Consider the following 17,220-nt stretch of genomic DNA (forward strand, 5'->3'; position numbering starts at 1 on the left):
CATATTTCATTTTGAGGTAAGAACACTGTCAACAAGTTTTTATAATAGAACTTTAATTTCAGTTTTTTTCTAAAGGACATCTTGTAATCAGAGTAAAACAAAAACAAACAATTAAATAAGAAGAAGTCAGCTGCCTTTATGGGCAAAACAAAAGAAATATTCATGAACTTCTATAAATGATGACCATGTACCAGTCCGTAAGATAAATAACAGTTGTAATTTCTAAAATGCCATAAATTCAACCTAGATAATACACAATACTGTAAACATGACATGAAAGTTCCTTCAGTATAAACTCAGTTTAACTTCACCATCTCAGCATTTTTTAAATACTCAGACTATTAATATAAATACCATAAACTGACTGCTACTTCATATGATATCTGTATGTTTAATATGAGATAGCACTTATACCTTCTTTAAAGACGTTTAAAATGACTTAGGCTAAAAATTCATACATTCAAACAGTCAGACAATTTCACCAGACAAGACCCCTTCATCTGATGGCAAGAAAAACCTGAAAAAGCAACTATCCCTTCAAATATACAATTCATTTTTGTTTACTTCAACACAAGCCACTCTTCAAAAGTAATTACAGTACATGATAGCGATTATGTGTGTGTGTGTTTGTGTAAATATGTACGTGCGTATATGTGTGTGTGTGAACACGTACATATGTATGTGCACATATAATTGACTTAACAGTGACTGGAATGTTGTGCCATATGATTAATTCAATGAAAAATCATTTAAAAGAGCTTCAATATTGATGACACGGCATTCAGTCTATCAGCTCGCTAGAAAGTGCTTCGAATAGTCATCTTAATGCACGATACTTACTGCTTTTTATATAATAATAATAATAATAAGATGTCATATGCAGTTCTCTATTAAAAATGCCTTGTAATGACATTTCTTTGCTTAAGTGCAGAAAAATCTAAAGATTAAATAAGGAAACGAGGTATGATACATTTAGAAAAATACTATGCGGTGGAGGAGGTTTAAACTGTTTAAAGAATTTATCAACACTTTTGGGTTCATAATCTTGAACGCACATAATGCGGTTAAGTTATAAAGGTGCCAGCAAAAATATACAACAGCATACAAGGCAATGTCATAGCATAGCTTAATGCAAACTTTAACGTACGTAATAAATGCAGTCTCAAAAAGCAACCACGGTACCTCATATTAGTTCAACTTAAAGACCACCACTATTGTTAAGTGCATAAACAGGGTACATCGAATGACTTTCTCTCATCGAGGGATATGCAAACATCTTCTTAAAAGGCACAAGCAAAAGTCAAAGACAGAACGGCGACTGGCGTTTTGTATACTTGGGACGCAAATGATGCACTTCCAGTCCTGTGAAACTCAGAACTATAGATTTCATGAAATATTGATACAATTTTTTTTTTTTTTGCATGTATTGTTGCAAATATGCAGCTTGAACATGTTTATTGTTGTAATTGATATGGCAGGAGAAAATGGCATGTGCATTGAACATAAATGCAAGATGCTGTGCATATTCTGTGTATTATGTTTTTGCCTATGTTACCAAAACTCCTTGGTCAGACTCTTAATGCCAAAAACACACTCTAAGCAAGTTTGGTTTTGTGCATCTTTGTCTTCCGAAATGTCCCAGACTGCAAGGGGGTGCTAAAGGTCAACTACTGAGCAAGTTAGTTTAAGTTTGTTAAACTTGGCATGTTTACAGCAGCTAGGCTACCTGAAGAATAAAACATCTGGGTTAATGGCACAGACACTTAAAGGTAACTCTATTGCCCCCTTGAGTACAGAAGTTTGCAACCGCCAGTGCAACACAAGAACCCACATAATGTATGTAGAACGCAACCACTGAATACTTGCATAAAATATGTTTCTGGTCTGAGCTTGAATTGTAGTTTTACTTCTCAATGCGATTATATAGTGCTTACAAAGTCAGCTTTTAGGTGGTTTATCAGTGGCATCTTCAGATGTGATTCTGAGGGACGCAATAGCTTTTGCACAGATGTAGACGCTCTCCTCCTTCTTATCGTCTTTGCTAGGAAGGCCAGTGGAAGAGGTTGCTATTTCTCCACTGTAGGCCACTCCAGGATCTAGGACAGGGACTGAGGTCCGGCCAGAACTAGCCGTTTCTAATATGTTCCCCTGTGGATTTGACGGGAGCAAATTTCTCTCCCCAGCAGCACCAGATGTTGACATGGTGGGCATTCTTAACCCCCCAATAGGGATCATCGGAACAGGCGTTGGCACCTGTCCTTGAGAGTGCAAAGGCAAATGGCTGAAGATGTCTGGCTGCAGGGCTGTGGACAGATCTTGACTGCTGCATAGGCCGACAGGAACATACAGATTCTGAGGAGTATCCCCTTGATCCTGAAATAAAGTGATGTGGATTATAATGCTGACCAATCCATTCTGATGTGTAAACTATTTTCAGAGAATTAAATAAAGTCATTGGACTTGGTGTAGATTTGGTTTGAAAATTTAAAAAAATATATATTTATTCTAATGTTGTTTGCTGGTTTTACGGCTGCGAAGAAGACAAGAATACAGAACTGGTTTACACCGCACATGTGTGCAAAAACATATTGGATCCATAGCCTCCTGAAAATAGTGACTTGTGAATGTACAACAGCACGAATTAATGGGGCCAAGCCCTCTTCTATTGATGCTTGGCAGTGTTTTTCTTTTAACATGCTTTTTTCCCTCCCTCTCTCTCTTCCTTTTGACTGGACTCTTTAAAATATTGATTATATGTCTGTTTTTGTTGTTGTTGTTGCTTTGAATAGATGTTGTGTGTAAAAAAAAAAAAAAAAGTTTATATATATATATAATATTAATAATAATAAAATAATAATAAAATAATAATAATTTTATATATATATATATATATATATATATATATATATATATATTTTTTTTTTTTTTTTAATATATTTATTTATTTATTTATTTATTCTGGTATGCCATTAAGGCAATATTTTACCCCAAAATGGCATTGTATTTTTATGCAGATTTTTATTTAATCATAAAGATTTTTTTTCTACAAAGAACGTTTACAATGACCATGGCTGTCAGAAAGAACCAAAAAACACTATTAAAAATGATAAAAATCGGTGCCAAGTTTGATGTCACTGATGCCAAAAGGTTTCAACATGAATAAAATGATATATCAACAGTTAATAGTTTACAACTTATAAAGGTACAATTTGTCTCCAAAAGCAATGTGTAAAATGCAACATGCTTTCCTGTATGTAAATCAGTAGAGCATGGTGCTAGCAATGTCAAGGTAATAGGTTCACTTCCCAAGGAAAGCAAGAATTGATTGTGTACCTTGAATGCAATATATGTCGCATTGGATAAAAACATGCATAAATGTAAATCTTAAAGCATACCATTCTGGTGTCTGTTTGCACTGCGATGACTGGTCGAAGGGGAGAAGCTTGAAATCTCACACTCCTTCCCGGATCCACGAGGGTCCTGTGCTGATAAGACCCCCTCCGCGGGGACATGGCCCTGAGCACCCCTTTTTGTCGACCCAGCGGAGACTGTGCTCGTTGCCCCGATGGGTCTGAACCTGTAGGCCTTACAGGTGACAGCTGCCGGATAGGTGAAAAATCCCCTCTGATGCTCAGATCTCTCCTTGGAGAAACGGCCCTTAAAGGAGATGAATCACGGCTTGACAACAGGTGAAGTTGTGGTGAGAGATCTCCTCTCGGGGACATGTGTCTCTGGCAAGGTGAATCCCAGCAAGGCGACAGCAGCTGAGGTGGGCAAGGCTCAGAGGAACTGCTTGACTGCTCAAAGGTCAGATCATCATCAATACTCGGAGAAGAAACTCCAAGCTGTTCCTTTGGTGGATTGCGGCTTGGGTCAAAGTGTTTAGGGAGACAGCCAGACGGACATGGCTTGTTGACTGCATAGGACTGAGGACTTGTGCTTCTGGACAATGTTTTTGGTGTAGAATCACCATCACATTCATCATCTTCTTCATCATCTGGTTCATCCTCATCAATGCCATCAGAATCTTCTGCATCTGAGAACTGATGCTTAACGGTTGTTTCCACTGGCATGATGCCTAAGGACTTCTGTGTGTCATCTACACAGGCAGTAAGAAAAGAAAATGAAATTAGTGCTTCTAACATTCTCCTAACGTTTAGAACAATGTTGGAACTAGTTTGAGGCCTTAAGGCTCTAAAAATGAACTAATCATTTACATCTGCATGAAAAAGTACTGCAAAAAACTTACCAGCATCCTCTGTATTGTCCATGGCTGTGGGTGAAACTCCAAGTTCAAGGCATTTTTTCATGTGAGCTTTTGACTTCATATGCTTGGTGAGATTCCCTAAATAAAACAGGGGTTATTTTTCTATCCCAATCTTTTGCAATCATGCTTGAATGTGAATGTGGTAAAAACCAACCTTTAGTTTTGAAAGCAAAGTTGCAGCACTTGCAGATGTAGGGTCTCACATCTGTGTGCGTTCGTATGTGTTTCTTGAGCATGCTTGGCTTCTTACAACGAATACCACACTCTTCACATATATACTTTCCCCGACCACGGCCTCTCACGTACACATATTCCTCATTGGACTTATACCTGATAAAGAAAAACAACCAGAACTTTTTTCATTTTGATGCGTTACTACAGTCATATATGAACATCAGCACGATCAAATTACAAAATCATACCCTCCTTCAAAAATTTTCACACGGACTGGTTCTGCTTGCCGTATGGTGGATGCCACATCTTCTCGTAAAGATTTGCACCTCTGGCTAATGTCTCTTAGCCTCACATCTTGTTTTGTATCTTCCTCTTTGTAGTCCAGTGTTACCTGCAATAGTGCAACAGAGCTTATGGACAGATGGCTAAATAATGTACAGGTAAATATAGCACAGCAGCAAGTAGCAAATCAGCAAAAACCAACAACAGATAACATACTTGTTCTTGCTTCGGTCTCCAGGGGGTGGAGGTCACTAGTAATAGTCCAGGTTGATACATGCTAGCGATTGAATAAATAGCATCCTGCCTCCTCTGTTTGGATCGGAGAAGAGCAAGAACCATCCCAGTGCAGAGATCAGGTGGGTTAGGGTTACGGCATCTCACAAACCACGAGGCATACTCTGAAAAATTTGCAGCTGTTTGGGTACTATTTGGCTTAGTGGAGTTGAGATAGCACCAGCTCACGCAAGTAGTAGTGTGAAGACCTGGAAACTTGGAGAACAGTAAAGCACCAGTGATTGCCGAGGGCACTGCACTCATACCAGAACCAAGACGATTACTAGCCATCGTGAGTTCAGGTGTTGGTTTTTGTTCCATCATAGCAGCATCTTGAGGAATGCTGGCAGGAAATTGTAGCTCTGGATTGCTGTAAAAGTCTCGGCTGGGCTCATCCATATCTACCTCCTCCGTGGGCTCACAGGTCTCTGGGGTGCTTTCCGATTTGAAAGCTTTCTTGGGACTTTCTTTTTCACCTTCAAGATTTCCTAACTCCACAGCACTAAGCTCTTCAACAATCTGGCCATAAATGTTCTCATCTTTGACTCGTTTTTGCTGCTTCGCTTCGATGAAAAGTTCAATGCTACTTGCAGGTGAGAGCATGCGCTTGTTTGCTCCACCACTGGGGGCCTCTGTAGTTGAGATGGTTTTGGAGGTCAAGGATAGAGGTATGCCTGTATTTAGTTTTGCTGGTGATGCCTGTGGGCTGCTCAGTAGTCGCCTAGGATGCCCTGATACTGGAGATAGTTCACAACCTGCGTTATTTTGTGGCATGACTATGGCAAGACTTTGACAGGAGGATGTTTTGTGTTCTATGTACGACATAGGATTCTGTGTTTGAGAATCCAGAATATGAGATATACTAGTGTATGTTACACTCCCGTAAGATGGTACTTGCATCTGAATTCTAACAGGAACCAGCAAACCGGACATATTTTGACTGGCTAATGCTTGCTGAGCTTGCGAAAGCACTGCTATCGTTGACAAAACATTGCCTAAACTCTGGGAACTATCTTCTTGGGGTTTTCTTAAGCTAATATAAGATTCAGCTACCTTGGATTCTTCAGGTTCCTCCTTTATAAAACGCATTACGCTATCCATGTCATAAACATTGCAAACATTGGGTTTAGCATACTGAGATGAGGCTTGCACTGCACTATATTGTTTGTGTTGGGGAGAAGGACCACCAGAAATCAAAGAATACCTCATTTTCTCAATGGATCCCTCAAGTGTAAACGGTTTGCTTGGTGAGGTTGTTCTCTTGCTCATTTCATCTGAGACTGTGCCGCCTTGCATCTCGGGTTCACCGCTTAATGATGCCTGCCTAACCAAGAAGGCCCTTCTACGCTCTTTAACCTCGTCTTGCCTAGATGTAGATGAAGGAGAAAGACTACCATAATCGAAAGACTTGCTTCGATATCCTGGAACCTCTGAGGGTAAATTATAAGGTGCTTGCTCTGAAGCAGAACGTCTCATCTCTCGGTGATGACTCCGTGAACTTCCTGGTACAGATAAGAACTCCAATGGCTTATTAAACTCATCTGGGTTGGTTTGAGATGCAAGGTTAATGGTCTCCTCTCTGTCGAGGGACTGGGAAAAACTTGAGCTGTGAGACAAATTGCTATCTTGACTTGGGCTTCTGGAGAGACTTGTGCAAGCAGATTCAAAACTAGATTCCCCAGAAGAACATTCCATCTCTGCTAATCTCAAGCGTTTCTTTTTGGGTGGTAGCTTTTCCATTGGAAACTGTGATAGGGTCTCACTCCTCTGTGGCCACTGGAACTCTTCAGCATGCTTTTCCCTTTGCTTGACCCCTACTTCCGGAACTTTTTCCGGCCTGTCTGGCTCCACAGTTACTCTAATCTCTGGAACTTGGATACTAGGCTGAGATGTTGGCTGCTTACTCATATTAAGTTTCTGGTGCAGAAAACCACTGCATCCCCATTGCCAGTCTCCTTCTGTTCTATTACCCTCCATGCTATGCTCCTTTTCCATGAATCTGTAAATGCCAATTTTGTCAACGGGATATGATCTAACATCACTTGACTTTTCTGAAGAGTTTAGTCGGTTTAATGAATTTGTGTGCTGAATGACAGAGATAACATTGCTGCCAGCCCTTCTCTCAGTGTCAGAAAAGGCAGTATCTAAAGTAGTTGGCTTTGTCTCAGTGTCCTCTGAGTGTCCAGAAGGCTTGTCTTGCACATGAAAGTCATCTTCTTCCATGACATTTTTGTCCTTTCTTCGTTTCCTTGTGGAAGTTTCTGCTAAATGGCTTGGAAAAATGCAACACAACTCAGTTTCTTGATAGTTTTCAGCACCCATTTTGGAATCATCTATGCTATGAATTTTCAAGTCTGATTTTAAGCTACATGCCAGATGAGCGTAGCAGTCTGATTCAGTGTGTCCTTCGGTAGCGGTGTGCTCAAACGCAGCTTGGCGCATGAGTCTTCTCATACCCATTGCGCCCCGGTAGGTGACATCAGCACCTGTCATTCTCTCATCAAATGAGTTACTGCTTCTTAGCCCTTGTGGTGCATTCAGATTCGAATTAGATGAGGTTGGAAGAGAATTACTGCGCAAGAATACACTACTCTCTGAAGCCGTTTCCAAAAGGTCAGAGCTAGAGATTTGACATTCTTGGTAATCTTCCTCTTGGAAGGACTCCGAATCAATTTTTATTGATCGCATTAGATCTTTTTTGCTTCTGTGAATGGAGGAGTCAGTGTCACCTGGCATTATGCCTTTGTTCAATGTAATCATGAAACTAGATGTGGCTTCATTTATGTCTGTCATGCAGGTTTGTACAGTGATTGATTGCTTTGGCCTGGTTGTTGGCCTATAACATTTCCCGAACATAATTTCTTGATACGATTTGGCACTTGCGTTTGACTGGTTGAACTGTTGCTCGGCACTCTCAGAACGCGAGAAGTATCCTGAATCAGTGCTGCCTTTACTGTATGAACTGGGCAGAGAAAGAGACTGATCAGAGTCTTGACTTTTCTTCTCCGAAAGCCGAAGTGCCAGTCTTTGCTTGATGGTGGAGAACTCAACCATTTGGTCCACCTGAGCAATAGCTGCAGGTGCCATCATTTCCCGGAATTGCCATAAAGATACTTTTCCTGATGACCCCGTTTCCTTTTTGAGTGAAGTTTGAGCAGATAAAGTGGCATCCTTTTTTGCCAATACACTCCCTTTTTCTTGCACAAAACCCTCTGTTTCTTTGATATGGCTTGTTGTATCCGAGGACAAGTCTTCCACAACTTCTTCATCGGTGTCACTGCTCTGCTCAGCATCAGAATGCATCTCGCCTTCTGCCACCGCCAACTCCTCATCCATATGCTTGCTGTCTTGTTCTGAAAACGAAACCAATCCTGCTTTCACTGCATGGGTGTGAGATTTTCTGTGTTTGTACAGGTTACTCTTAGTTTTAAATGAGAAACCACAAGGAATACACGGATATGGTCGTTCGCCAGTATGAGAACGGATGTGCTTCTTCAGTACACTGGGTTTGGCACAAGCTCTGCCACAATACTGGCATACATACTTCCCAGTCTTAACCAACTTCTGCTCCTTTTTGAGAAGGCCCTCTGACAGCAGCTCATATTCCGATTGAAGATATCGTTTGTTTGGGAGAGGAACGTTCTTCCTCCTGAGCTGGATGTGACACTGTTCTCTAGATTTTGAGGTAAGGATATTTCCTGAAGCAAGGACCTGTGACTCCATACCAGGAGATGGACTTACAGCTGGGGTCTGGGGTTGCTCCACAAATCTTATTTTGTCCTCTGTGCCAGAGGATTGGCCTCTTTGGGTCATCTCGGATGGCAAGTGTTTTTCGTCATCGTTGAAACCGATAATCTGTTTGGAACGCTCCGCATCACCTGAGGTTTTAGCAGCCTCCATGATAAGGATTTGCTATCTACAGTTGCTACATTGCCCTTGGTTTTGTCACAATGAACATCATCTTGCTTCAATGAAAGTTTCTCTTTTAACGTGGAGGGTTAATTCTTCAGTGCTTTAAACAGTTCCCTGTGATTGTACAGCAGTCAGTCCAACAGCATCATTTTCAAAATGATGAAGTAATAATTTCCATATGTTCAGTCAATGCATGTTCAGTCAAGTTCTTTATAAATGGTCTCCATCCCTATATACATTTAAGCCTGGGCACCAAATCCAAATTGTCTGCAAACAGAAAAAACACATGTTGTCAGTAAACAAATTCAAAATGTTTTAAGCATAGTGAAGAATAACTTGAAGAGTATAATAAAATGCTGAGACAATTATTTAAGTACAAAAGCCATCTTCAAGCCAAAATGGCCCTTAAACTCACCATGCCCTGAGTAGAGTGTTTCTGAAGGCAGTCTGCCAGCACCATCTCTTTGTCTTTCTGAGGTTTGTGATTGATGTGAAGGTCGTCTCAAACTGTAAGGTCAGGAATTCCTCCATTAGAGAATTAACCAAACTACAAGTACAACAAGTACACGGCTGTGCAAGCATAATGAGGAGGAGGGGGGGGGGGGGCAATGCAATTTATCTCTGTAACACCATCCATCATTCTGCACTCTAATCTCTATTTGGAATGTTTTTGCTATTCAAAAGGAAAACTCTTGCATTTAAAACAATATATATACACACACCAAGGTGCTAATCCTGAAATATGAATGAAGATCAACTGAATAATATAGACTACCATTCAAAAGTTTGGAGTCATCACATTTAAAACAACAACAACTTTTATTTAGCAAGGATGCATTAAAAATTGAAAGTGACAGTACTACATTTACAATGTTACAAAATAATTATATTTGAAATAAATGCTGCTCTTTTGAACTTTCTATTCATTCAAGAATAAAAAAAAAAAACTGTTTTTAACATTGATAATAATAAAAACTGCTTCTTGAGCACCAAATCAGCATATTACAATGATTTCTGAAGGATCATGTGACACTGAAGACTGGAGTAATGATGCTGAAAATTCAGCTTTGCCATGACCCGAATAAACTATATTTTAAAATACATTAAAATAGAACAGTTATTTTAAATGGTAATAATATTTCACAATATTTACTGTATTTTTCATTAAATAAAAGCATCCTTGGTGAGCTTTTAAGACTTCTTTCAAAAACATTCAAATAACCTATCGACCCCAAGTTATCGAATCTTGTTTCATCTTCAGAAGAACAATAAATCACATTCACACTTATTTTTTTCTTAGTGCATTACAAAAGTTACAAAATGAAGAACTTGTTGAATCTGCAAAAAAAACAAAACAAAAACAAAAAAACTGGAAAATACAAGGGCAAATGCTTCTAAATTATTTCATACTGGGTATCTGCCACTGAAAAACCTCAACAAAACAAATACATGTCAGGTACCTTGAAAAAAAAAAAGTAAAATACCCTGTAAAGAGAGTCTAAAGACTAGTGAATGAACCAATGAATCTACATCCGTTATGCAACACAAATGTGTGACCAGTTACATTAAAGTTTACATTTTATTGGTCAAATAAGTCAACAGGTAGTGCAACAATATTAAACAATAATACTGCAACTTACACCACCTCTGCCTACATTCTTTGAATAGACATGTGCAAATATAATTACCATCTGCATACATCAGAGTTTGTATAATGAGGTTATATAAGGTTATCTGGTTCAAACCTCTTAACTAGGACATTCAAACTCTGCAAGCAATCAGAGAAGAAATATCAAGCTCCGCCAGGCTATAAAATCTAAAACCAAATCTTGACATGGTCTACAATGAAGTCAAATGTTTCCCACGGGTCGAGTTAGTATCTAAACAGCCTGTCTGTCTGGAGATAGCAAGCAGAGGAGAGAGTTGATGTAGGAATGACAAAACACAGCGATCAGATGTGCTTTTTTCAAGGTCAATCTCAATCCTGCGCTGTCCTCAACAAATTGGAGGAGAAATATGGTAGATAAAGAGGCTAGAGGCTAAATGCACCTTTAAAAACTGGGCTGACAAGTTAAATGTGTCAGCGTTGTTAGTATTCAGACACAAGGCAATAATCGCATCAGATCTGTCCAAGTAACATGATGCGATTTCATCGTTTAAGAACTACATCAAAAGTCTGCAAGTGTCCAAGTTTGACCTTCGAATCATCCGTTGGATGACCAGACAAGCATCTGCGTTAACGCATCTACAACAACAACCGGTGCAACATGTCAAAGCCAGAGGCGGGAAAATATAACCAGACTCGAGAGAATGTCATTACGTCATATATCAGCCCCCCTTGGCATCACCACCCGGCGGGATGCCTGGCATCTCGTGAAATACAGCTGTGTTGCATCTTAAAACTACAGAGGGAACAAAATGTCCACAGAAGAGCTTATTGTGCTTCAAAAAAGCAGAGCAGTCAAGGACTGACTTTGACGGGTCACCTGCTTTTGAGTCTCAATAAGACGTACAACACAGTGATTGCCATCAATCTACAAACCTGGTGTCCAAATTCAGCCTTGTCCAATCTCTCCAGTCAAATGCAGATGTTCTCATAATTCCTGCTTCCCGTATTGCTGTACATCACCTTCAAAAAAAGACAAATGTGCCAGGAATAAGTCTCAACAGTCATCCATGTCTTGCTCAATGAGAGTACATTAGAAGAGCTACAGATGTAAGCGAGTCACCACAGAAAATACCTCACTGAGACGCGTATCCAGGAACAAAAATAGAAAAGGGGCCCTGCAAAGGGTTATGCAACGGCCCACATTTGAGGCCACTTTTGCATCAGCGCAGGGAGAAGTGAATGGCCATGCTGCTTGTGAAAAGGAGATGGAATCAGGAAGGTTTGGCATAGAATAAAGCATGAAATCTAAACTGCACTGAAATAAAAGTTTCAAGCTGTGTATAGGATTGCGACATACAGCAGAAATAGCAAGTAGTGTGCTAATATGCTATTCTGAACACAGCGTTAGACTGCGACTGAAAATCCTGAAAGTTCACATATTAGTCATGTAGCTCATGGGTGTGATAAATTATCAGCAACATGAAATCATAACGAACGTTTAAAATACATGTCACTGGCTTTATTTTACACGATAGACATTATTCCAGAACAAAGTTTATGCTTTCATCAAAACATAATCAGGCGCCACTTTTTCAGCAGCGCTGGTTCAGGAAGTATTTTTCCTATTTGTTTTTCCCATAGGGCTTTTTAAAAAGTCTTAGTTTGAGAGTTATAAGCCACGAATCAAACCAAACCGCTACGAGGAGAATCACAACATAAACTTTGATTTGAAGCAACAAATATATGAAAATTCAGACAAAAGTATACAAGACTCTGAGCTTAACGGCTTTAATGAGGAGATTAACTACAATCCCATAAAGCACTGCAAATGACGTAATCAAATAAAAACAATGGTGAAGTACAAAATAATTGATTTACAGATGTTGATTTTATATTGAAACAATGTATTATTATAGTTTTGCTTTGTTTTGTAATTAAAGTGATTTGAGAGCTTATGTCATTTGCAATTCTTCATGGAAGTTGGCGGTTCTTTTGCTTGCCGTGATTCTCTGACTGGTGGAGATTTCTTTGCAGAATCATGGGTATTGTAGTTTTTCACAGGAATTAAGATGTTTAAAGGGGTCATATGATGCGATTTCTATTTTTCCTTTTCTTTAGTGTGTAATGTAGCTGTTTGTGCATGTATAAGATCTGCAGAGTTACAAAGCTCAAAGTCTCCCACAAAAGTATTTATTCTATCTAAAAGAGAAGGCTGATCCAGACCGGGCTAAATCGCCTCATTCAAACATGCCCCCACATGTCTACCTCACGACGTGGTAATATTTGCATAATGCTGCCCAAATGTTCATGCAAAGAAAGAAGGTTCAGTAACCGCAGTACAGTAGTGTTGATGCAGTCATGTCAGGGAGACACTGTGTGTTTCTGTGCGAATGCAAAAGCACTTTATTTGGCCTTCTGAAAGTAGATGCAATTAGGAATCATTGGTTAAGATTTGTTTACAACAGAACAGCACAACCCAAATGTTCGAATTTGTGCAACACATTTTATGGACGACAGTTTCGTGAACCTAGGAAGCCTGGCTGTGCACAAAGGTTATTTCTTTAAAAAAAAGGTCAATTCCGACTTTGCTATGACAATCTGGCGCTTCTGAATCAGCGACTGTAAGTAGGTTTTATTGTTTGTTTAAGTATTTGCTATTGACTGTTCAAATGCAGAGTTTTGCGCAGTATAGAGTAATGCGTCGTTCTTATGATCACATGTGCAGAGATGAATTTATGCTTACAAACATAACATCTTCTGTTCTCTGCTTATAACTGGCGCGAGAAGATGACAAACAGAGATGCGTTTGAGAGAGGCGGAGGAACTATAATAATGTACAGTATTTGAAAAATAATGTGTTTTTTGAACATTAAAGCATGTCAACATATTCTGTTACACCAAATACATAAATAATGATCTTTAAAAATAGCATCATATGACCCCTTTAATGATTATTGTAAAAATTAGTTTATGAATAACATCAAGTCATATGCAACTTTTTTCCCCTTAGATATCCTTAAATTATCCTTAAATAATAAATAATCCCCTTAAATAATACATTCAAGATTTTTGTGAAGGATATATCTCGTACACTCATAAACACGTGGATTTTGACATTTTACGATCATTTTTTAAGTAAACAAGCCCCATTCAGGGTGGTAAATCCTCACTACCTTTCAATTGGCCTGTATCCTTGACCTTTCAACACAATACAATTTACACGGCTAAAAATATTTGACCTGCTCTGACCATCATCTTAAGTTACAGTGGGGGAAGACAACTGGGTGCTGCATTAGAGGAACGGAGGGGTCAGGATAACATGATACAGTACAGATACCGTCTGTGTGTTGTAGTCATAGTCTGTTAAGTAACATTAGAGCCCTCCAGTATTACAAAAGCAAGCAAGCAAGCGTCACTATTACTACTGCTCATATTGCTCAGGGCCAGCGATCTGATCAAACACCAAACCCTCAGCATTACATTTTGGCAAGCTACTCAGTTTGATTCCTCAAATCTTGAATCTTAATAATTGACTTACATTGCAATAAAAGATTTTCTTAATTGGTATTTTTGCCTTGCTTTCCAGTACAAATATCACATTCATAAATCAAGATGCATTTACTTAAGAAGCGCATATGACATTAAGTCATGTCTTATAAAAAATTAGTTTGGGCTTAAATCAAGGAAAAAAATACCTGCCAACTGGGTATGAAAAGTATTTATTTTCCCTTTGAATTAGGTTTGACCCCATTGGCAGATATTTTTCTCTTTTTTTTTTTAAGCTTAAAAACACTTAATTTGAATAATTGAAAAAGAAATTCATTTAAATTAAGTTTTTTTTTTTTCTTGCTTTATTGACAGACATTTCTCTTTTTATAAGCTGAAATGCACTTCATTATGATCCTTTTTTTATTTTGAAGCAAAATGACAAGATTCAGATTGATATTAAGTGGTTTTAAGCTAAAGACATCTTGAGTATTGACTTACACATCAAAAAATAATTTTCTTGCTTAGTATTTTTGACTTTTTTCCAGTACAAATATCTAAACATTCTGAAATCAAGATGCATTTACTTAAGAAGCAAAATGGCAAACTTTTCTTGAAAATTTAAGTAAATGTGTCTTGATTTAAGAATGTAATGTATAGATATTTGTATGGGAAAACAAGACAAAATACTTGCTAAGAAAGTTTTGCCCTGTACAGTTGTCATCTGATGGACAATAAAACAATGTAAAAAAATCCCATAGACTCAGATTGAAGAAAGGAACCAAGCAATAGAAACTTGCTAAAAACTCCCGCAGAATCCGTCAGAAACAGCACAGAGACACCCAAGCAGTAGTGCAGCATGTTTTGCACAGGCAACTACCACTCTGCGCTTGAATAATGATATTTTGCAGAGTCAGGAAAGCTGTGTGGACGTCTAGTTTATCAGATATATTCAAGTACAGAAGCAGTCCTGGAGATCAGTTTATTTACTTTCACAGAATGCAGTAATGCATCATAGTGACACGAGCAGCCAGCGGCGGAGGAATGCTTGCACGCTATCAAATCACATGCAAATGTGCAGATTTCCGCTGGTCAGCAAACGCGTGTGTGCCATAGACAGTGGAAAAGCCGAGCAGTGGTATGGAGCCCCCACTGGGACAGACCATCATATTTATAGAGAGACGAGAGACTTGACCTTCAATGCTTGTGGAGGATCAGCCATTTCAGGGCCGTTCCACAGTATACTTAATGCAGAATACAGAAAGCTGCAGTGCCTTGTGCTCTCTCTCTCTCTATATATATACATACATACATACATATATATATATATATATATATGGCCTGTCTGTGCATGTCAGAGTCTGTAATGGGAGTCATAAACCAGAGGATTGACCCCTGTGTTTACTTTACCATTAGTTTGCATTGTTGTGCTTGTTAACTATGCCAGTGTTTTGGTTGAACTGGCCTTTTATCTTAAGGGTCAAAGGTAGACAATAATTGTTTTCCATTTGAATAAGTTTAAAACTGCAATTTATTCCTGTGATCAAAGCTGGATTTTCAGCATCATTACTCTAGTCTTCACAGAAATCATTCTAATATGCTGATATGCTGATTTATATTTATTATCAATGATGAAAACAGATGTGCTGCTTAATATCTTTTTGGAAACCATGATTCGTATTTTTCAGGATTCTTTGAATAGAAAGTTCAGAAGAACAGCATTTATTTGAAAGCTTTTCTAATATCCTGTGATTAACTGACTAATAATCATGATTATCTAGTATGTGCAGATTCCTGTTAGACAGGTTTGATAATGGCACTAAAAGTGTGCCATATGCAAATGGCCTTGATCTGGAAATTATACTGTAAATGCCACTCACCACGCATGTGCCGTGCAGAAATGAGGAATGTTCCCATGGCAACCAAACGACTATTCCTGCTGCGTTCACGTTCTTTGTCTCACATAAGTGGATATTGAATAGGCCAACAGGCATCCTCAAGTAACCCTCCTGCACCTGTGACATCACATGCTCCGCTAGAGCCCCTTACACACAATCAGATGGGAGTCAGGAAAATCACATGCATCTTTTACAGGTAACCTACAAATGTGTTGAGTTTGATATAAAGCACATTTGTAATGATTTTGTGCTGTAGGAAAAGATCTTTAAAGGGATTGTTCACCTAAAAATTAAAATTGTATCTATATTTATTTCCACATAGTTCAAAACCTGTATGCTGCTATATTTTCTATGGAAGACCTAAGTAAATATTTTCCATAGAAACCAAGGAGCAAAACATCTTTAAAGTAGTCCATATCTGTAGTCCATCTGAATGTCTCAAATCTCAAAACAACGCATATATTATTCACTAGTTTAGCTTTGTGGAATGGATAATACATTAACTAACTAAAAAAGACTTAAATTTAAGCTGAGTCAATTGAGTCAAATAAAACATTTGACTCTGGTACTGTGTAACTTCAGAAAATTACTCTGTACAGATGATTTTTCAAGGTTTTATATAAAACAAAGGTAACTGGAGTTTTGTGTTTTACAATAAAATATAATCTAAATATTTCCATATCGAAGTCTCACTTGAACATTTCTTTGCAATAACTGTGAAATTAACTAGCAATTTGTGAATGAAAATTGTTTTCTATAGTGTACAGTGTAAAAATTATTTTTAAAGCTGTAAATAAAACAGATTATTGTAGTATGCTTTAAAGAAAATACTGTTTCAGTATGTCAAAATTTCATGTTTATTTTACTTGAAGATTCTATAATTATTTCTGAAATTTACTAGCAATTTCAAGTGAAAATTGTTTACACACCAAATGTTTGTTTTCAGTGTACAATGTAAAATGATTTTTAGTATGTTTAAAGATTTTTGTAGTACGTTTTAAAAGAAAATACTATTTCTGTACAAAATTTCATTTTTAATTGTATGCATTACTTGCAGATTCTTTGTAATAATTTGTGAAATTTACTATCAATTTCTGAATGAAAATTGTTTCTACACCAAATGTTTCTCAGTGTAAAGTGCACAAGTCATACAGACTACAGTTATGATTCTATAATGGTGATTTTGGTTTGTTTTACAGGTTTGGAGCAAATGTCAGGATATTTGGGTGCTCTGTTTCTAAAATGTAACAACTGTGCGCTTCAATTCTCACTGCGTGCATCTTCCCACTCTTTCTCCGACTAGAGAAGGTCACGAGCTT

General features: G+C 38.2%; 1 protein-coding gene across 4 annotated transcripts in view; it reads right to left on the reverse strand.

Annotated features, from left to right (window-relative positions):
• Nucleotides 1-36: 36 nt before the first annotated feature.
• Nucleotides 37-17,220, reverse strand: part of hivep2b (HIVEP zinc finger 2b) — a 21,274-nt gene continuing 4,090 nt past the window's right edge. The window contains exons 3-11 of one of the 4 annotated variants that reach the window (XM_058749235.1): nucleotides 15,884-16,047; nucleotides 11,451-11,537; nucleotides 9,324-9,415; nucleotides 4,940-9,175; nucleotides 4,690-4,832; nucleotides 4,422-4,597; nucleotides 4,250-4,345; nucleotides 3,396-4,099; nucleotides 37-2,373 (exon numbers count right to left, since the gene is read on the reverse strand). In XM_058749235.1, coding sequence (XP_058605218.1) covers nucleotides 1,939-2,373; nucleotides 3,396-4,099; nucleotides 4,250-4,345; nucleotides 4,422-4,597; nucleotides 4,690-4,832; nucleotides 4,940-8,896 — 5,511 coding nt within the window. In that variant the 5' untranslated portion in view covers nucleotides 8,897-9,175; nucleotides 9,324-9,415; nucleotides 11,451-11,537; nucleotides 15,884-16,047 and the 3' untranslated portion in view covers nucleotides 37-1,938. Of the gene's footprint in view, nucleotides 2,374-3,395; nucleotides 4,100-4,249; nucleotides 4,346-4,421; nucleotides 4,598-4,689; nucleotides 4,833-4,939; nucleotides 9,176-9,323; nucleotides 9,416-11,450; nucleotides 11,538-15,883; nucleotides 16,507-17,220 lie in introns of those variants that run through there. The other 3 variants (XM_058749237.1, XM_058749236.1, XM_058749238.1) reach the window with 3 other exon arrangements.

The sequence above is a fragment of the Onychostoma macrolepis genome, chromosome 17 (assembly GCF_012432095.1).
Source record: "Onychostoma macrolepis isolate SWU-2019 chromosome 17, ASM1243209v1, whole genome shotgun sequence".
Taxonomy (NCBI): Eukaryota; Metazoa; Chordata; class Actinopteri; order Cypriniformes; family Cyprinidae; genus Onychostoma; species Onychostoma macrolepis.